Source organism: Misgurnus anguillicaudatus, chromosome 17 (assembly GCF_027580225.2).
Source record: "Misgurnus anguillicaudatus chromosome 17, ASM2758022v2, whole genome shotgun sequence".
NCBI lineage: Eukaryota > Metazoa > Chordata > Actinopteri > Cypriniformes > Cobitidae > Misgurnus > Misgurnus anguillicaudatus.
In genome coordinates, this window is record NC_073353.2 from 6915643 (window position 1) to 6930953 (window position 15311).

Genomic DNA, 15311 nt, shown 5'->3' on the forward strand with positions numbered 1-15311 from the left:
AGAGCTGATCTGTCTTTTATAAATATGGTCAAACTGAAGACTCTTCAAATTTAGACATATTAAGGATGTATTACTACTCTATAGGTACTTCAGATTAATATGAGATAAGCAGAAACAGCGTGTGTTATGGATGCTTTAAATATTGGACTTTACACAGACTTTAACTATTTCTCAATAGTTTTAATAATGTAATGTAAGGTCTCTTGGGGTAATTTTCTGTAGATGTCTTTAATGATGACTAATGTAATGTTACGTGGCTGTGTGTGTTTAACAGGTTAGTAAGTCTGTGTGTATTTTGACAACACAAGCAATAATGAAACTACTGAAGTCCAAAGAAGCTGCGGCTGCCGTGGATATTAAATCCTGGCCATTGATACTGGACACAGGTGAGAAAATCTTCTGTCATTTATGCTGCTGTGTCTCACGCCCATTGTGTGTACGAATGTCTTCATGTGTTCAACGAATTTCAGATGATCTGCCAAGAAAGAGAGTTCCTCAGATCTATAAACCGCCCAACCCTGAGACGTTAGCCTACCTGGACTTCAGCGTGTCCACGACGGGAATCCTCGCCGGGGTTAAGGTACCCGCTCAAACCTGTCATCAACCAAGTGACGGTAAAGAAAGTTTTAATGGCAGTTAAACACTACTGTGTGTTTCTCACAGATGTCTCACGCTGCCACCAGTCCCTTGTGTCGCTCTATTAAACTTCAGTGTGAGCTGTATCCTTCACGACAGATCGCCATCTGCCTGGATCCTTACTGCGGCCTGGGCTTCGCTCTCTGGTGCCTCTGCAGGTGACGTCACACTCATTGTGTACAATACAGTATGTGTTGGTTTCTGTCGGAAAGCGATGCAGTAAAATGTAAATGTTGTCTCTGTTGGCAGTGTGTACTCAGGCCATCAGTCCATTCTGGTTCCTCCTCTGGAGTTGGAGAGCAACGCTTCTCTCTGGTTGTCAGCTGTCAGTCAGTATAAAGTGCGAGTGACCTTCTGTTCATACTCTGTCATGGAGATGTGCACCAAAGGACTGGGCTCACAGACCGAAGCCTTGCGGGTCAGTTGTGTACTTTATGTGAATGAGAGGGCTTCAGATTTGTTAGTTCGATTTCACAACTCAGCATTCACGGCATTGTCAAAAGTGGCAAGAGCTCATCTTTTAAAGAAAAAAGTCCATTATACTTTTTTTTTACTCAAGGTAGGCCTACCTAATTTGGCAATATACATGATCTACATTGAGTCAGTATTTAAAACATTCTTAAATAAACTGAAAATGCATCCATTTATTTGCCAAAAGTGTTGTGTTGGGGGTGTGTTGCATACTTTTTGCATATACCCTGATATTGCATTAACTGTAACTTTCTCCCTAGTGATGAATAAATTGGATCGGTCTATTTATCCGGTCTAATATTTGTTATATTCAGTTCTTTTTAATTGAGTTTGTAATAGTTTCAGCACATGACATTAACTTATGTTACCTGTATTTGATTTGTTCATCTCTCTCTGTCTCTGCAGTTAAGGAACGTGAATCTGTCGTGTGTAAGGACCTGTATGGTGGTGGCTGAGGAACGTCCTCGTATCGCTCTCACTCAGTCTTTCTCCAAGATCTTCAAAGATCTGGGTCTGTCCAGCCGCGCTGTCAGCACAACATTTGGCTGTCGGGTCAACGTGGCCATCTGTCTTCAGGTGAGGCAGCTGTTTTTGCGTTAAAGCCAATTAAAGAGCAACTATGGTCCGATTTTTTTTTTACATTTCTTTTGGTGTGTAAGTGTGTATTAGTGCATGTTAAAGATATGCAAAAGGTACAAACCCCAAAGTAAACGATGACGCGAGTAAATCAACGTAAATCTCTTTTCTTGGACTACAACAAACACACGGATTGTAGGCAACAGTTTAATTCCTGGGATTGGTGATGTAGAGAAGACCGACTTTATCATAATTCCTCCACAGCCTGTAAGTTAACTCCTGTTAGCATTGCATTGTGAGCGAATCTTTCAAACATGGTAAGGAGCGTCACATTTCAAGCTGACGTCAGAGGTAATCAGGCTAATTACAAGGTACAGATTAGCTGGCCAATCAGGGACGCTTTTCAGATCGATGAGTTTTGTACAAAATCAGAGGAAGGCAGGATATTTGGAGCTACAAAAATGTACGGTATGTGAAAAATAATCAGTTTTTTTAACCATAAACCACACAAACACATTGTATTATACCAAATACACAAAATAACGTTTTTCTTTAGCAATGAAATAGGTGCACTTTAAATAACCCGTTTTGTAAGATTATAGGTTGTCTTTTTCTTCTCTGGTCATTCACGTGCTTTGATTTTCTTCACCTAATCAACAAAAATCTCTGTTATGCGTGACACAAATATTTGCGGTGCAGTTTCACATCACATTGCTCTTGGTGTAAAGTGTTTGAATGGATGTCTGTGTACCTGTGGTGTGTGTGTGTGTGTATTAACTGTGTGTATGTCTGTGTGTATTTGTTGTCTTATGCCCTCTCATCAGCCCAACAGACTGGGCACTTTGTCTGAGCAGGTACTGTGACCCAGACAAGACCCTGTGGCATCTGCATGGCCTGACATGATGCTTTTAAGACCTTGCTGTGTCTGTGTGTGCATGAGCACATAAATGCTTCGCTTAAATTAACACCCAACGCTGTTGCTAACCCTAAAGATACAATATGTAATTTTCACCTCTAGAGGTCACTAAACAACGGCCGCAGGTTGATGATGCTGTGAAATAGTGTGGAATGATGGGAGTTGTAGTCTTGACTGTTGAATCCACCTGACAGGACTCAGAAATCATGTTCATGGATGATGCATGGACGATGTAATGAAACAAAGTTTTATAATGGTTAGATTATAACGTAAGACCACAGTGTAGCTTGATAGACACTTTGAGTACTACTGCTGCATATACTGTAGCGCTGTGCAGATCGATTAGCATGACATCATGAGAGGGACACAACCGTACCGCTTTCGAAGTTCTTCAGGGTTACCTGTAAATGACAGTCAAGTGTGTTAGAGAAGGGTTGAAGGAAGATCTTAAGGATCCCTACAGTAGACAATGAATATCTGAAGAGTGAAGTTCAAACAGTAATCTAACTTGTCCCCCCTCCCTACTCCCCCAGAAGCACGCACTCTTTGACCAATCCGAGCTCAGGCACACTTTCGTCCCCATCGTAATGTTAAGTCTATTCAAAGTTGTTTGGTGCACAATGACACACAGCCCTCTCACATGCCTATCATATTGCTTAGTTGGTCTGTCACGTGTGCTGCTCGGACATTCACGTAACCCTGCTGCGTGCATCAGATGGTTTTTATGAAGGCAGATGAAGGTCAGCGGTCGCGCAATTGAGGTCTCTCCTTTAAAACCAAGCTCTGGCGGGATTTGCGATCACAAGAACACCTCTGCAAGCCAGCCAGGGCGCGATTAACCAAACCGATCACACTAGCCAAAAACGAACCAGGCTTTGGGGTTCAAACAAGCTCGTGCGTGGTTTGGTTAGGATCATGTGAGCGCGCTCCTAGTGAACTGTGGCTCATTTGTTTGCTCACAGCTCTTTTGTCGAGATTATGAGGTCTTTGCTGTGTATAGTTAATTGACACCCTCGGTCAATACGAGTAAAGAAGGCTGTGAATAAATGTCTTTATTGTTTAACATTTTGATCTTTTGTTAAAAATATAATGCTTTCATTGAAAACAAACCATTGTAAATTTAACAGAGTTTTATGAAATACAAATATCTTTGTTAAATTTGCGTGTGGCACATTTTTGTCCACTTTTCATTGAATAACCGATTATTTTGCTAAGATAACATCTCTGAGTCTTCTCCTATAATAAATGATGATGACGATGTAGGAGAATAGCATGACAAGATGACGTGATGATGCCTTCATACAGAAGATCTCTACCGATCTTTACTACTTTACTGCACAGGTTAATCAAAAGATGAAACAATTAAAGCCGTTTCTCAATATGCGTTCTTGTCTGTACTTGCGTTCTTGTGGACTTGTGAAACGTCATCAGTCGCGGCCCAAGTACTGTTCCAATTCAAAGTTCGCATCAAGCCCAAGTTCACATAAAATCCCCGGATGTGTTCTTGATCCGCCCATTTTATCGAGGATGCATCAGAGGAGACTTGTGTGAACTTATGACAGCGAAGTTTCCCAGAATGCATTTCGCGTCAGGAGTTCGTTCTTCCGAGTCTGAACTTTCAAGTTCGAACTACGAAGGACACAAGTCCGAGTTTGGCGTACTTGGTATTGAGAAACGGCTTATGACATTTCTGGATGAAGGTGAAGGCTTTTATTTTGAAACCCTTTCAAATAACTTGTGGTGACTTTAAAGATCCAGTTAACATCAGCAATTCTACAACCGCATCTAACAGTGTGTACAGTCAGTGTCTTACAAAAGTAAGTACACCCCTCACAATTCAGCAACTATTTTAGTATATCTTCTCAAGAGACAATACTATAGAAATGAAATTTTTATATATTTTAGAGTAGTCAATGCAGTATAGATTTACTGTCCTCTGAAAATAACTTAACATACACCCATTGGTTCTCATTCATGAAACATTCGTAAATATACAAGTAAATATGTGAGTGATTTTTGCATAAAGAGACTTTTCCGAAACTCTCCTCCTGATTCTCAAATACTAACATCAGATTTGATAGTGAAATGTTTTTATGTTAATGAATTACAATAATTCGTAAAGAGGGCGCCCATGCACGCTCAATCACAATTAGCATAATCCCTGTCTACGCAAATGACGTATCTAGGAATGCTGTAATCCTCTAGACTCCATTCTCTGGTTTGGCTACATTATATTTCATAAATGCATAAGAGGCTAATAGGCTACTTGCATATCAATAAATTAATCATTTAAACTGTGTCCCCCAAAAGCGTTTTAAGCAAGTTGAAGTAATACCTGGTGCTCTTCTGAAAACAGCCAGCATGATGGGGGTGCTTGAAAGCGCTTTGAAGTATGAAGTTTGACGGTTGGTCAATGTAGTGTTTGTCCCGTCCCTCATCTACTGTGATTGGATGGCTGTGTAAAAAAGGACAGTGACGAGCTCTGTGTTTTTCCCAAAGTTAAAGAGTAAAAATGAATTAAGACAGCAGCGTAAAATAACTCGTAACATGTCATTATGATACATAGTTTTAGTTTGTCTAAATGAATACAGAACGTTTAAATGTTTTAGGCACCATTTGCACGTGGTGGGGAGCAGGTTTACATTTCTTTCATACAAACTAACATTTTGAAAATATGAATATTTTCATGAATCTAAAAATTTACGCCAGATGGACTGATACGCAAAAATTCGTTCTGCTTGTGTTTCATGAATGAGGCCCAATATTGTCAAAAAGCTGGCAACAAAAGGGTGTACACCCTAAGTGATAATGGATTTATATTGTTTATGTTGCACGTGCCCTATTCATCATCTTCATGTTTTTATATGCTTGACAGGACCATACATTTGCATATCTTGTATTAGAGCTGTTCAAATTTGACAATAATGGCTGTATGTTATTTTGAGAGGACTATTTAGTGTTGTCTCTTGAGAAGTTATATTAAAATAGTCAAACATCCTCCTCCAGGTTAACTCACAACATCTCAATTTGAATAAAAATGTTTGCCCTGATGGATGAAATGAATGCTTCTGTTATTTTTATAGTCACTTTCCACTGTGTAAAGTTCAACAAACACTTTGTCACACATTACAGTTATATTTCTTGGTCTTATCTGTTAATTAAACAATAATGACATTTTTTCCCAGGTTTCTTTCCTCGTATCTACTCCATGTGTTAATATTAATGGAGTAGACAGTATTTGTGCATTGTTGTTGATGTGTATTATTGCATTATACTGTACTGCTGTAATGGCTTGTGCTTGGCTTCAGACTGTTAAGGCAACGCTTTATGCTGCTGTGTATACTGAGTGAAGTCTGTCATCATTTACTCACTGAGATTGTGTTGAATGTTATACTGCTGAACTATCTGCCAGGGTTTATAAATGAATAATGACAAAATGTTCATGTAGATTGATCTGTCTCTTTAAGAGTTGTAACATTTGTTGCTTGTGTCCGATCATATCCATACATTAATGAACAGAACTCGTATATATTTATTAAAATCTACCTTTACATTAATAACCTCTCACAACATTAACAGTATTATTACAGGAAAGGTCTGTCTACAAAAGTTTGTGTTATATAGATCCTATAGTTTAAAAAATTGAGTGTTTGGATGCCTGTTTTTGACTTAAGATGGTGGGAGACAGTCTGTCAGGTGATGTTCACCCACAAATACTGCACAGTGTTACTGATCTTACCTGTGATAGATCTGAAATGAGTCAATCATTAATTAAAGCTGTTTTCAGTCATCTCTTTACTCTTTATTTATTTTTAGGGCACTTCTGGTCCAGACCCAACCACAGTATATCTGGACATGAGAGCCCTCCGTCATGACAGGTAATAAAATAAACAAACACGCACACACCGTTGTTCCTGATATAGCAAACTGACCCTGACACACTTTTTGCTCATGATCTTGGAAAACTAATATAACTTCAATGTTGACTTTGGTCTTGTTGTTTTTCCGTTCGCGTTGTCGTTTTAAATCTCTTTTTCGCTTCCTTGGCGACTTGTTTTAATGTCTTCGAGAATAGGTCTTGAACAGGCTTTCAAATCAAAGCATTAGATTGCGGGTTCATCACGGTGTGCGGCTGTTGTTTAATACGAAGGCTTTCAGTCTACACAGGTCACATATGCAGGCTGCATACGTCATCAAGCCTGGTTTATTTAAATTAACTGAGCATTACATTCGCAAGTCATAAGCATATTACATCAATTAACAATTAACTAAGAATAAATGTCAGCTTTATAATTGTTAATATTCTGAAATAAGACTGTCTTGATGACGTATGCCGCCTACACAGGAGGCTTCAGCTTCAGTTGTGATGCGGCCAGTGTGAGTGTAGTCTGAAAGCGCAAAAGGCGGAGCTTGAATTTCAGGAATGTCCCTCATTGGCGAATGTATTTCAAAGATGGAGGCACAAAGCCAGTCGAGCGACTCGCACGTATGTATTCTAAATAGCAGATTCTACACTTACGAGAATACTTTAATTAGTAGGTGGAAGTAATTACACATGAATGACTGAGCACATACTTTTGAAAGAACACATGGGTTTTTGCTAAGAATTAACTCAAAAAACTACACAGTGGAGCTTTAACAAATTAGTTTATTGCATTCTTTGGCACCTTTAATGAGAAAAATGAATGTAAATAATATTTGATATTTTTATTGATGTTATTTAGGGTTCGATTAGTTGAGAGAGGCTCACCACACAGTTTACCACTGATGGAGTCTGGAAAGGTGAAAAACCCCAGCGTTTGTTTGTTTATTGATTCTGTGCAGTCCAGATGTTTTTATTATATGGAAGACATTAATACTGTATGTTTGTATCTGTTTCTCAATGACAGATTTTGCCGGGGGTGAAGGTTGTTATTGCCAACACAGAGACCAAAGGACCTTTAGGAGATTCTCACCTGGGTGAAGTAAGTGTTCCTCTGAAAAGAAACAACTGTATTTATGTACCTTGTTGTGTTGTGAGATGATGAAACTGTGTGTGTGAATGTTGAAACAGATTTGGGTGAGCAGCCCCCATAATGCATCAGGATATTACACAGTTTACGGTGAAGAAGCTTTACATGCAGATCACTTCAGCACCAGACTAAGCTTCGGTGACACACAGACGGTTTGGGCTCGTACCGGATATCTGGGCTTCTTACGCCGCACTGAACTCACAGATGCCTGCGGAGGTAACATCACGCACATCACACACCACTGTCCTGTCTTTGAAGAACAATTCAAGTTGTGCATTTGTGATGTTTACTCATATTGAATGATAAAGCAGTTCAGTTGACTTGAGCACACTTTTCTAGAGCGTCACGATGCGCTGTATGTGATCGGATCTCTGGATGAGACTCTGGAGCTGAGAGGAATGAGATATCATCCCATCGACATTGAAACGTCTGTGATACGAGCACACAAGAGCATTGCAGAGTGGTAAGCAATAGAGTCACATCTTCACTTTACTTAATATCTTCATAACCTCCAAAGAGCTTTTAATCATCTTTATACTTAAGTGATTAGTCCACTTTCATAAAAGATCCTGATAATTTACTCACCCCCATGTTTTCTTTGATGTTGATGTCTTTCTTTGTTCAGTCAAGTTTTTTGAGGAAAACATTCCAGGATTTTTCTCCATATAGAGAACCATAGTGGACCTCAACAGTTTACAGTTTCAATGCTGCTTCAAAGGGCTCTAAACGATCCTAATGAGGCATTAGGGTCTTATCTAGCAAAACGGAGGGGTTACTTGAGTGTAACCTAGTTCCCTGAAAAAGCTATACTCGATGCTGCGCTGCTAAGCGCTATGGGGAAATGTCTTTATTGTTGACCAGCTGAATATAGTGTGCAAACACGTCAATGGAATTGACCCAGAGGTATATAGCCTCGGTTGATGACGACATCACAGCACACCCGATGCGAGGCTATAAAATAGATGAGCAACAGCTGTGTCATCAGATCTTTTGTTTGAAGACCAGTCCTGGGACATCTACTGTACGTCAAGACAGCGCAGCATCTCGTTCCGCTTTTTCAGGGAACAAGGTTAGACTCAAGGAACCCCTCCATTCCATATCAAAAGCTATACACCATGCTGCGCTGCTAAGCGCTATGGGGAACAACAAGGTTTAGACAGCAGCTTGAGATGTTGACTCGAGGACATGAGATCCTGGAGTGACATGAGCATTCAAGCTATAAAATCTTATGAATGTTTGCGGAGAGGACCAACCCGCCGCATCACAAATGCTCTGCAAGGAGGCCCCTTTTACTAAAGCGGTAGAAGAGGCTACTCCCCTGGTGGAGTGAGCTCTCAGACCTGCTGGCGAGACTTGACCGCACGCCTCATAGGCAAGAGCAATGGCATCCCTAACCCAATGTGATATGGACTGCCTGGGGGCGCAGCACCTCTGTTGCAGCCCCCAAACAGACAAACAATCGCTCTGACTTATGCCACTGGCTAGTGTGGTGGACATAAGTCTGAAGAGCACGGACTGGACACAATCTGTGGTATAACTCCTGCTACTGCATGGTGAACGGCAGAGGGCAGAAAGTCTCAAGAATGACCGGATGTGCAGTCGAAAAGGGAACCTTAGGCAGGTAATCAGAATAAGGATGCAAAATCACCTTCAATATTCCTGGGGCAAAATCTAGACAGGATGGCGAGACCGCCAGAGCCTGCATATCCCCAATTCTTTTTAAAGAAGTTACCACCATTAGAAAAACCATCTTTAGTGTCAGAGGTCTATCAGACGCTGACTCTAGAGGTTCAAAGGGGGTCTGAACCAGACCCTCAAGGACCATAGCTAGGTCCCACGAAGGAATCTTAGTTCTTGTTGGAGGCCTCAATCGTTTTGCCCCACGAATAAAACGAGCGAGAAGAGGATGCCTCCCGAGCGGCGCCTCATCCACCAAAGCGTGGCAAGCCGAAAGAGCGGCCACATAAACCCTGAGAGTGGATGGGCATAAGCCTGCTGACAGCTTTTCCTGCAGAAAACTCAGAACTGTAGCAATCTGGCAGTTAACAGGATCTGCATCATGCGTCATGCACCATGCTTCAAAGACACCCCATTTAAAGGCATAATTCTTTCTAGTGGAAGGAGCCCTAGCACTCAAAATAGTGTCAATAACATCAGACGCCAAACCTGTGTCCCTCAGTTTGTACCCTTCAGGAGCCAAACATGGAGATTCCACAGGACGGGCCTGAGATGCATTATCATATGAGACAGAAGGTCCCTCCTCTCCGGACTCACCCATGGCGAGCCGTTGAGGAGAGTTATTATCTGAAAAGAGGCCAACAGGTCCACTCCTCTCTATAAAATCAGGTCCATATCTGAGACACTATGTCTGGGTGGGGTTTCCATTCCCCAGTCAATAATGTCTGCCTGGACAGTTAATCTGCTCCTACATACAGATTTCCCGGGATGTACACTGTTCTGAGTGACAGCGACTTGTCCTGAGCCCAGAGAAAAATCTGCCTTGCTATCTTGTTCAAATTGCGCGAGCGCAGACCTCCCTTGTGACTTATGTATGAGACTGTCGCTGTGTTGTCCACCCGCACTAGGACATGGCAGCTTCTCATTTGGGGGAGAAAGTATTTCAGGGCCAGAAATACAGCCGTCAGCTCTAGGCAATTGATGTGCCAACCAAGCTGATGACCCTCCCATTCCCCTTGAGCTGGACGACCATCTATGGCCGCACCCCAGCCCGTCAGGGAGGCGTCTGTCATTAGCAGTTTGCGATGACAAGTTGCCCAAAGCGTGGGACCCAAGGCAAGAAACCGGGGTCTTATCCATATAGTTAGTGTACGAAGCCCACGGCGCGTAACTTTTATTAGCCTTTGAGGGTTGGCCCTTGAATGAAACCCTCGGGCTTTGAGTCACAATTGAAACGGCGTCATATGCAACAGCCCCAAAGGAATCACCGTGAATGCTGATGCCATAAGCCCTAATATCCTCTGATTTTGTTTTATAGTGAGATCCTGGCCTAGCCTGACTCTGCTCAGGGTATGCTGACAGATATGCCCGCATCGTAATCAAATCCCAGACTATCCCTAAATAAGTCATTCTCTGGGCATGAGAAAGAATGCTTTCCTTGGCGTTGAGTCTCAACCCTAGAAAGAGTAGAGGTGCTAACACAATGTTTTTGTGTTGGAGTGCCACCTCTCGCAATTTTGATAGTATTAGCCAATCATTCCTGAATTAAAATGCGGATGCCCCGAAATCTCAATAGAGCCAGTGCTGCATCCATACATTTTGTGTATGTGCGGGGTGATAAAGCTGGGGCCGACTGTAAGAACCAGGAAGTATCTGCTGTAAAAGCCTTACTTTCTCTCTGGAAGGGGAACATGTTCTATGGCCCCTTTCATCAGCAGAGTTGGTATTTCTTGCAACAGTACATGCGTTCATTCCGGTCTCACAGAAGTGAATATCACGCCATTGAAGTGCGGAGGACGATGAATAACTTGGATATGTATCCTATGTGTACTGTGCTTATTACCCAAGCAGAAACGCCTGGCAGGAGTTTCCACGCTGCCGGACTTTCTGATAATGGTATTAATTTTATTATTTCCTCTTGGGGGAATGCTAAAAAACCCTGCACCCTGAATGACAGCAGGAACACGGGGGGCCTTTAAATTGAAAGCATGGGGCCTTTAACATTACGCTGGAAGCCGCCGCCCCCCCGCAAGCCCAGAGGCGGCGGAGGTGGAGAGGCTTCGTAAAGGCAGCGAGACGGAGCGATCTGATGTAATATGATATGCCCCGCCCCGCCGGCGAGTCCTACTGTAGAGTGGAACCGTCAGGATTGTTTCTTTTATGTGCTTAGGTACGCCCTTGGGGCTGCTGAGTGTGACGAGTCGATCCCCAAGCTCTTCGCGGGGAAACACGATTCGCTACGCTATCGTTTTTAATGTTCCTCGGCTTGAAAGACAGAGAAGAGGTCGGGTGACCATGAGCGACAGCCCCTCCCCTTGCGTGCGGCGAGGCAAAAACTGTGTGAATATTCCCTCATGCTTTTTAACTTTAGTGAATTTCGTGACAACGGAGTCAACCGCGTCACCAAATAAACCCAATGGGGAAACAGGGCATCTAAAAGAAAAGTTTAATCCTTCTTATTTATGCCTGACAGATTTAGCCATAAATGCCTCTCTGTGTTTACCAGTTCATTCATTTGGCATTTGCAAGTTTACCTAGCATGATGGCTAATTAGCGATTAGCAAGCTAATAATATAATACACAATCATTCATGAATAAGAGTACCATTTCATTTTTTAATGTTTAATCTTCAGTGCTGTGAACTTGCTCAGCCAGCTATCCATCGAGTTGTGTGTCATCATCTTACTCAATCATTAGGGTGTCCGTGCTCAACTAAAAGCAGAGACGGCATCTATCTAGGTGAACCGAACAACGGTGTAATGATTCAGTTCGATTCCCAAGACAAGACGATGCTTACCCGACTGGCCAATAGGAATGTGGCCCCGCCCATGACACAATTTTCACAGAGAAAGCAAAATCCTGACACGAGAGCAAGAAATTGCATCGAGAGCAAAGAAAAGTGTTTTGATAGAAACACTTTTTTTTTAAGAGAAAATGTTTTCACACTAATAGCAAAAAACATATACTTGAGAGATTTTTTTTCTCAAAAATAAAAACTTTCAAATTTATATTTTTTATGTTCTATCATGAGAAAATACTTTCTCTTAAAACTTTTTTTTTGTCTCAAATATTATTATTTTTTGCTATTGGTATGAAAACTTTTTCTCTCAAATATTCTTTTTTTTTCTCATGAAATGCTTCTTTGCTATCAGTGTGATAACTTTTTCTTTCAAATAGTTTTATTTCTCTCAGATCATTTAATTTATCGCATGCAATAAAGAAACATATCTCGCTCCATACATGACCGCATGCTCCTCCCCCAAACACACAAAACAGTAAGTGTGTGTGTCGTGCTTTGTCATAAAGCGAAAACAAACACAGGACTTAGACTGCTCGCGACTCTTCTTACTCATAAGGGCTTTTCACACCTGAAATTGTTAACCCTGGGTTATTCTAAAACCAGGGTTAACGGAATCCTTGGTTATTTTTTGCATGTTTCACACTGTTGAAACTTAACCAGGGGTTAAGAGATAACCCTGGGTATTCATAATTTGACGTTTCACACTGTGCATTCCTAAACCCTGGGTCAGGAGTCTCCAACCCAGCTCCAACACACCTGTCTGTAATTATCAAGCAATCCTGAACACCTTGATTAGCTACTTCAGCTGTGTTTAATTAGGGTCATAACATTCTAACCCTGCTTCGTTTCACACTGCATGCGTTTGGCACCTCAATGCGGGGTTAACACCACAAATGCGGTGCTAACCCTGCTCCGGAGCAGGGTTTCATAACCCTGGGTAAAAAGCGGTGCTAACACCGCTTTCAAATTACAGGTGTGAAACGCTCCTTAACCCAGGGTTAAAAGCAGGGTTTAGAATGAAGATAACCCAGGGTTAAGCGCAGTGTGAAAACCCCTATATTTTCCTTTTAACTTAAACTCTTTTAAAATCTTGTTGGGATCTAACTTCTAACAAAGATCTCAAGTGAAGTTCAAAAGGTAAGAGAGAGATTTGTATTTCAGTGTAGCACACACACATTCAGTAGTTGGTCTGAAAATAAAAGACCTGATGACACAGCTGGTGCCCATCTATTTTATAGCCTCGCATTGGGTGCGCTGTGATGTCGTCATCAACCGAGGCTATATACCTCCGGGTCAAATCCATTGACGTGTTTGCACACCATATTTAGCTGCTGGTCAACAATAAAGACGTTTCCCCATAGCGCTTAGCAGCGCAGCATCGAGTGTAGCTTTTGATAGGGAACCATCGTAATTTTTACAAATTACGCGGCTAGTGCAAGACGAAAAGTTGTGGTTTTAAACTGCATTAAAACTGTAAATTCTGTGTTCACTGACAGACATGTTCGCATTAAAAGTGTTGTGTATTGTTTTTCCTGTTACAATAATGAAATATCTCTATGTCTCTCTCTCTCTCTCATGCCATCAGTGCTGTGTTTACATGGACCAATCTGTTGGTGGTAGTTGTGGAGCTTGAGGGGTCAGAACAAGAAGCTCTCGATCTTGTTGCCCTTGTGACCAATGTGGTTTTAGAAGAGCACTACCTGATCGTAGGAGTTGTCGTGGTGGTCGATCCTGGAGTTATTCCCATCAACTCCAGAGGAGAGAAACAGCGCATGCACCTGCGGGACGGTTTCCTCGCCGATCAACTGGATCCTATATACGTGGCCTACAACATGTGAGATAAACCTGGAGCAGAGAGAAACCTGATGATGCACACTTGGAGAAGAAGAGACTTCCCTCTTCAGCTTCTCTTCCACAAACATTGATGGATTCCCTGATGGAGCTATGCAGTTTATTTTTTTATATCAAACAGTCCAAATGCCTTGAGAGATGAAACGTTGAACTCCAGCGTGTCAGGGCAAAAGACTGCAAAGATGATTTCATGTCCTGTCGTCTTGTCACATGATTTTATTCAAGCACATGAATGTTTTCTCAGTCAGGAGGAGCTTCAGAATGCAGAGCGTTACTTTAAAACGAGTGCCATGTGAGAGTTTGTGATGCGTCTCATTTCATAGCATTACTACGGCCCGGGGCGTAGCTTTAAAAAAACAAGACTTTTTTTTTGTGGTCACATTAACACACTTTGTGGTGAAGTGTGTCATTTCAGTGCCACTACCATCACCATAAAGACAAAAAGTAGAAATGCAAAAATAAAGACTTGAAAAACTCATTTTAACCACTTTTGGGTTCTGCAAACTAGTTGACCTAGTTTTCTGTAGTATTGGATTTGAATTTAACCTGGAATTTTTCTTCCTTTTACTAATATTGCTAACACTTCATCAGGACTGTATCACCAACAAACATTTTGTGTTAAGAGAGTATTTTTGTTACGATTATTTTAGTCATATCAAGTGTTATTTTACAATAATATTTCTGATGTTAAATTCTGATTGGACGAACTGATTGGACTGCCCATTAGTGTAAAGAGCCTCATCAGACACAGATACTTCAGAGCAGTGGTGGCCGGTGACTTCTTTTCCAAGGGGCGCAAATTCAAAATATGTGTTCGGAGTGTCGTGTGTGTGACGTGTCATGTCAAAATACGTGCATGCTGCACACGAAGTGCTGGGCGATATGACCAAAAAAATTATCAAGAAAGCGTTTTCCATATCAGTCGATAGCCGTAATTATCATGATAAATAACAAATCTTTATTCCTGTCAAATTTAAAGGCAGATTTTTGTTCCTGAATGAAAATTGATAAAACCAGACAGTTAATAATGGTTTTAAACTACTTTTTATTCAGAACATGACAAATACAAATACTAAAATCTTGTTTTAATGTTTAGGCATTTGTATTAAATGTAAATCTATTGGTTATGAAATTAACACATTTTTGACACAGAAAGCAGCAGGCTACTGTCACTTTAAGACCCAAAACAGACTGCTTTAAGTTTCAATATACTGACTAACATCCAGCTGTTTATGTTCACTTAAACAAGAAAGAAACTTAGTTCAGTGATCACGCGTGTGTTATACAGGCTGTACATGCTGATAAATGGACGTGGTTGCACCGGAGTCATGTTTTGGGACAGACTCCAGCGTCACGCCGGAAATAGGAAGGG

General features: G+C 41.4%; 1 protein-coding gene across 1 annotated transcript; it reads left to right on the plus strand.

Annotated features, from left to right (window-relative positions):
- Positions 1-277: 277 nt before the first annotated feature.
- LOC141350232 (disco-interacting protein 2 homolog A-like) lies at positions 278-14561 on the plus strand. Its single transcript, XM_073854892.1, has 11 exons — positions 278-386; positions 471-580; positions 664-794; positions 886-1054; positions 1513-1683; positions 6416-6477; positions 7324-7381; positions 7489-7563; positions 7653-7827; positions 7951-8074; positions 13674-14561. Exons 1-11 carry the CDS (start codon positions 314-316, stop codon positions 13924-13926), a joined length of 1401 nt encoding a protein of 466 aa, XP_073710993.1. The 5' UTR covers positions 278-313; the 3' UTR covers positions 13927-14561.
- Positions 14562-15311: the final 750 nt, after the last annotated feature.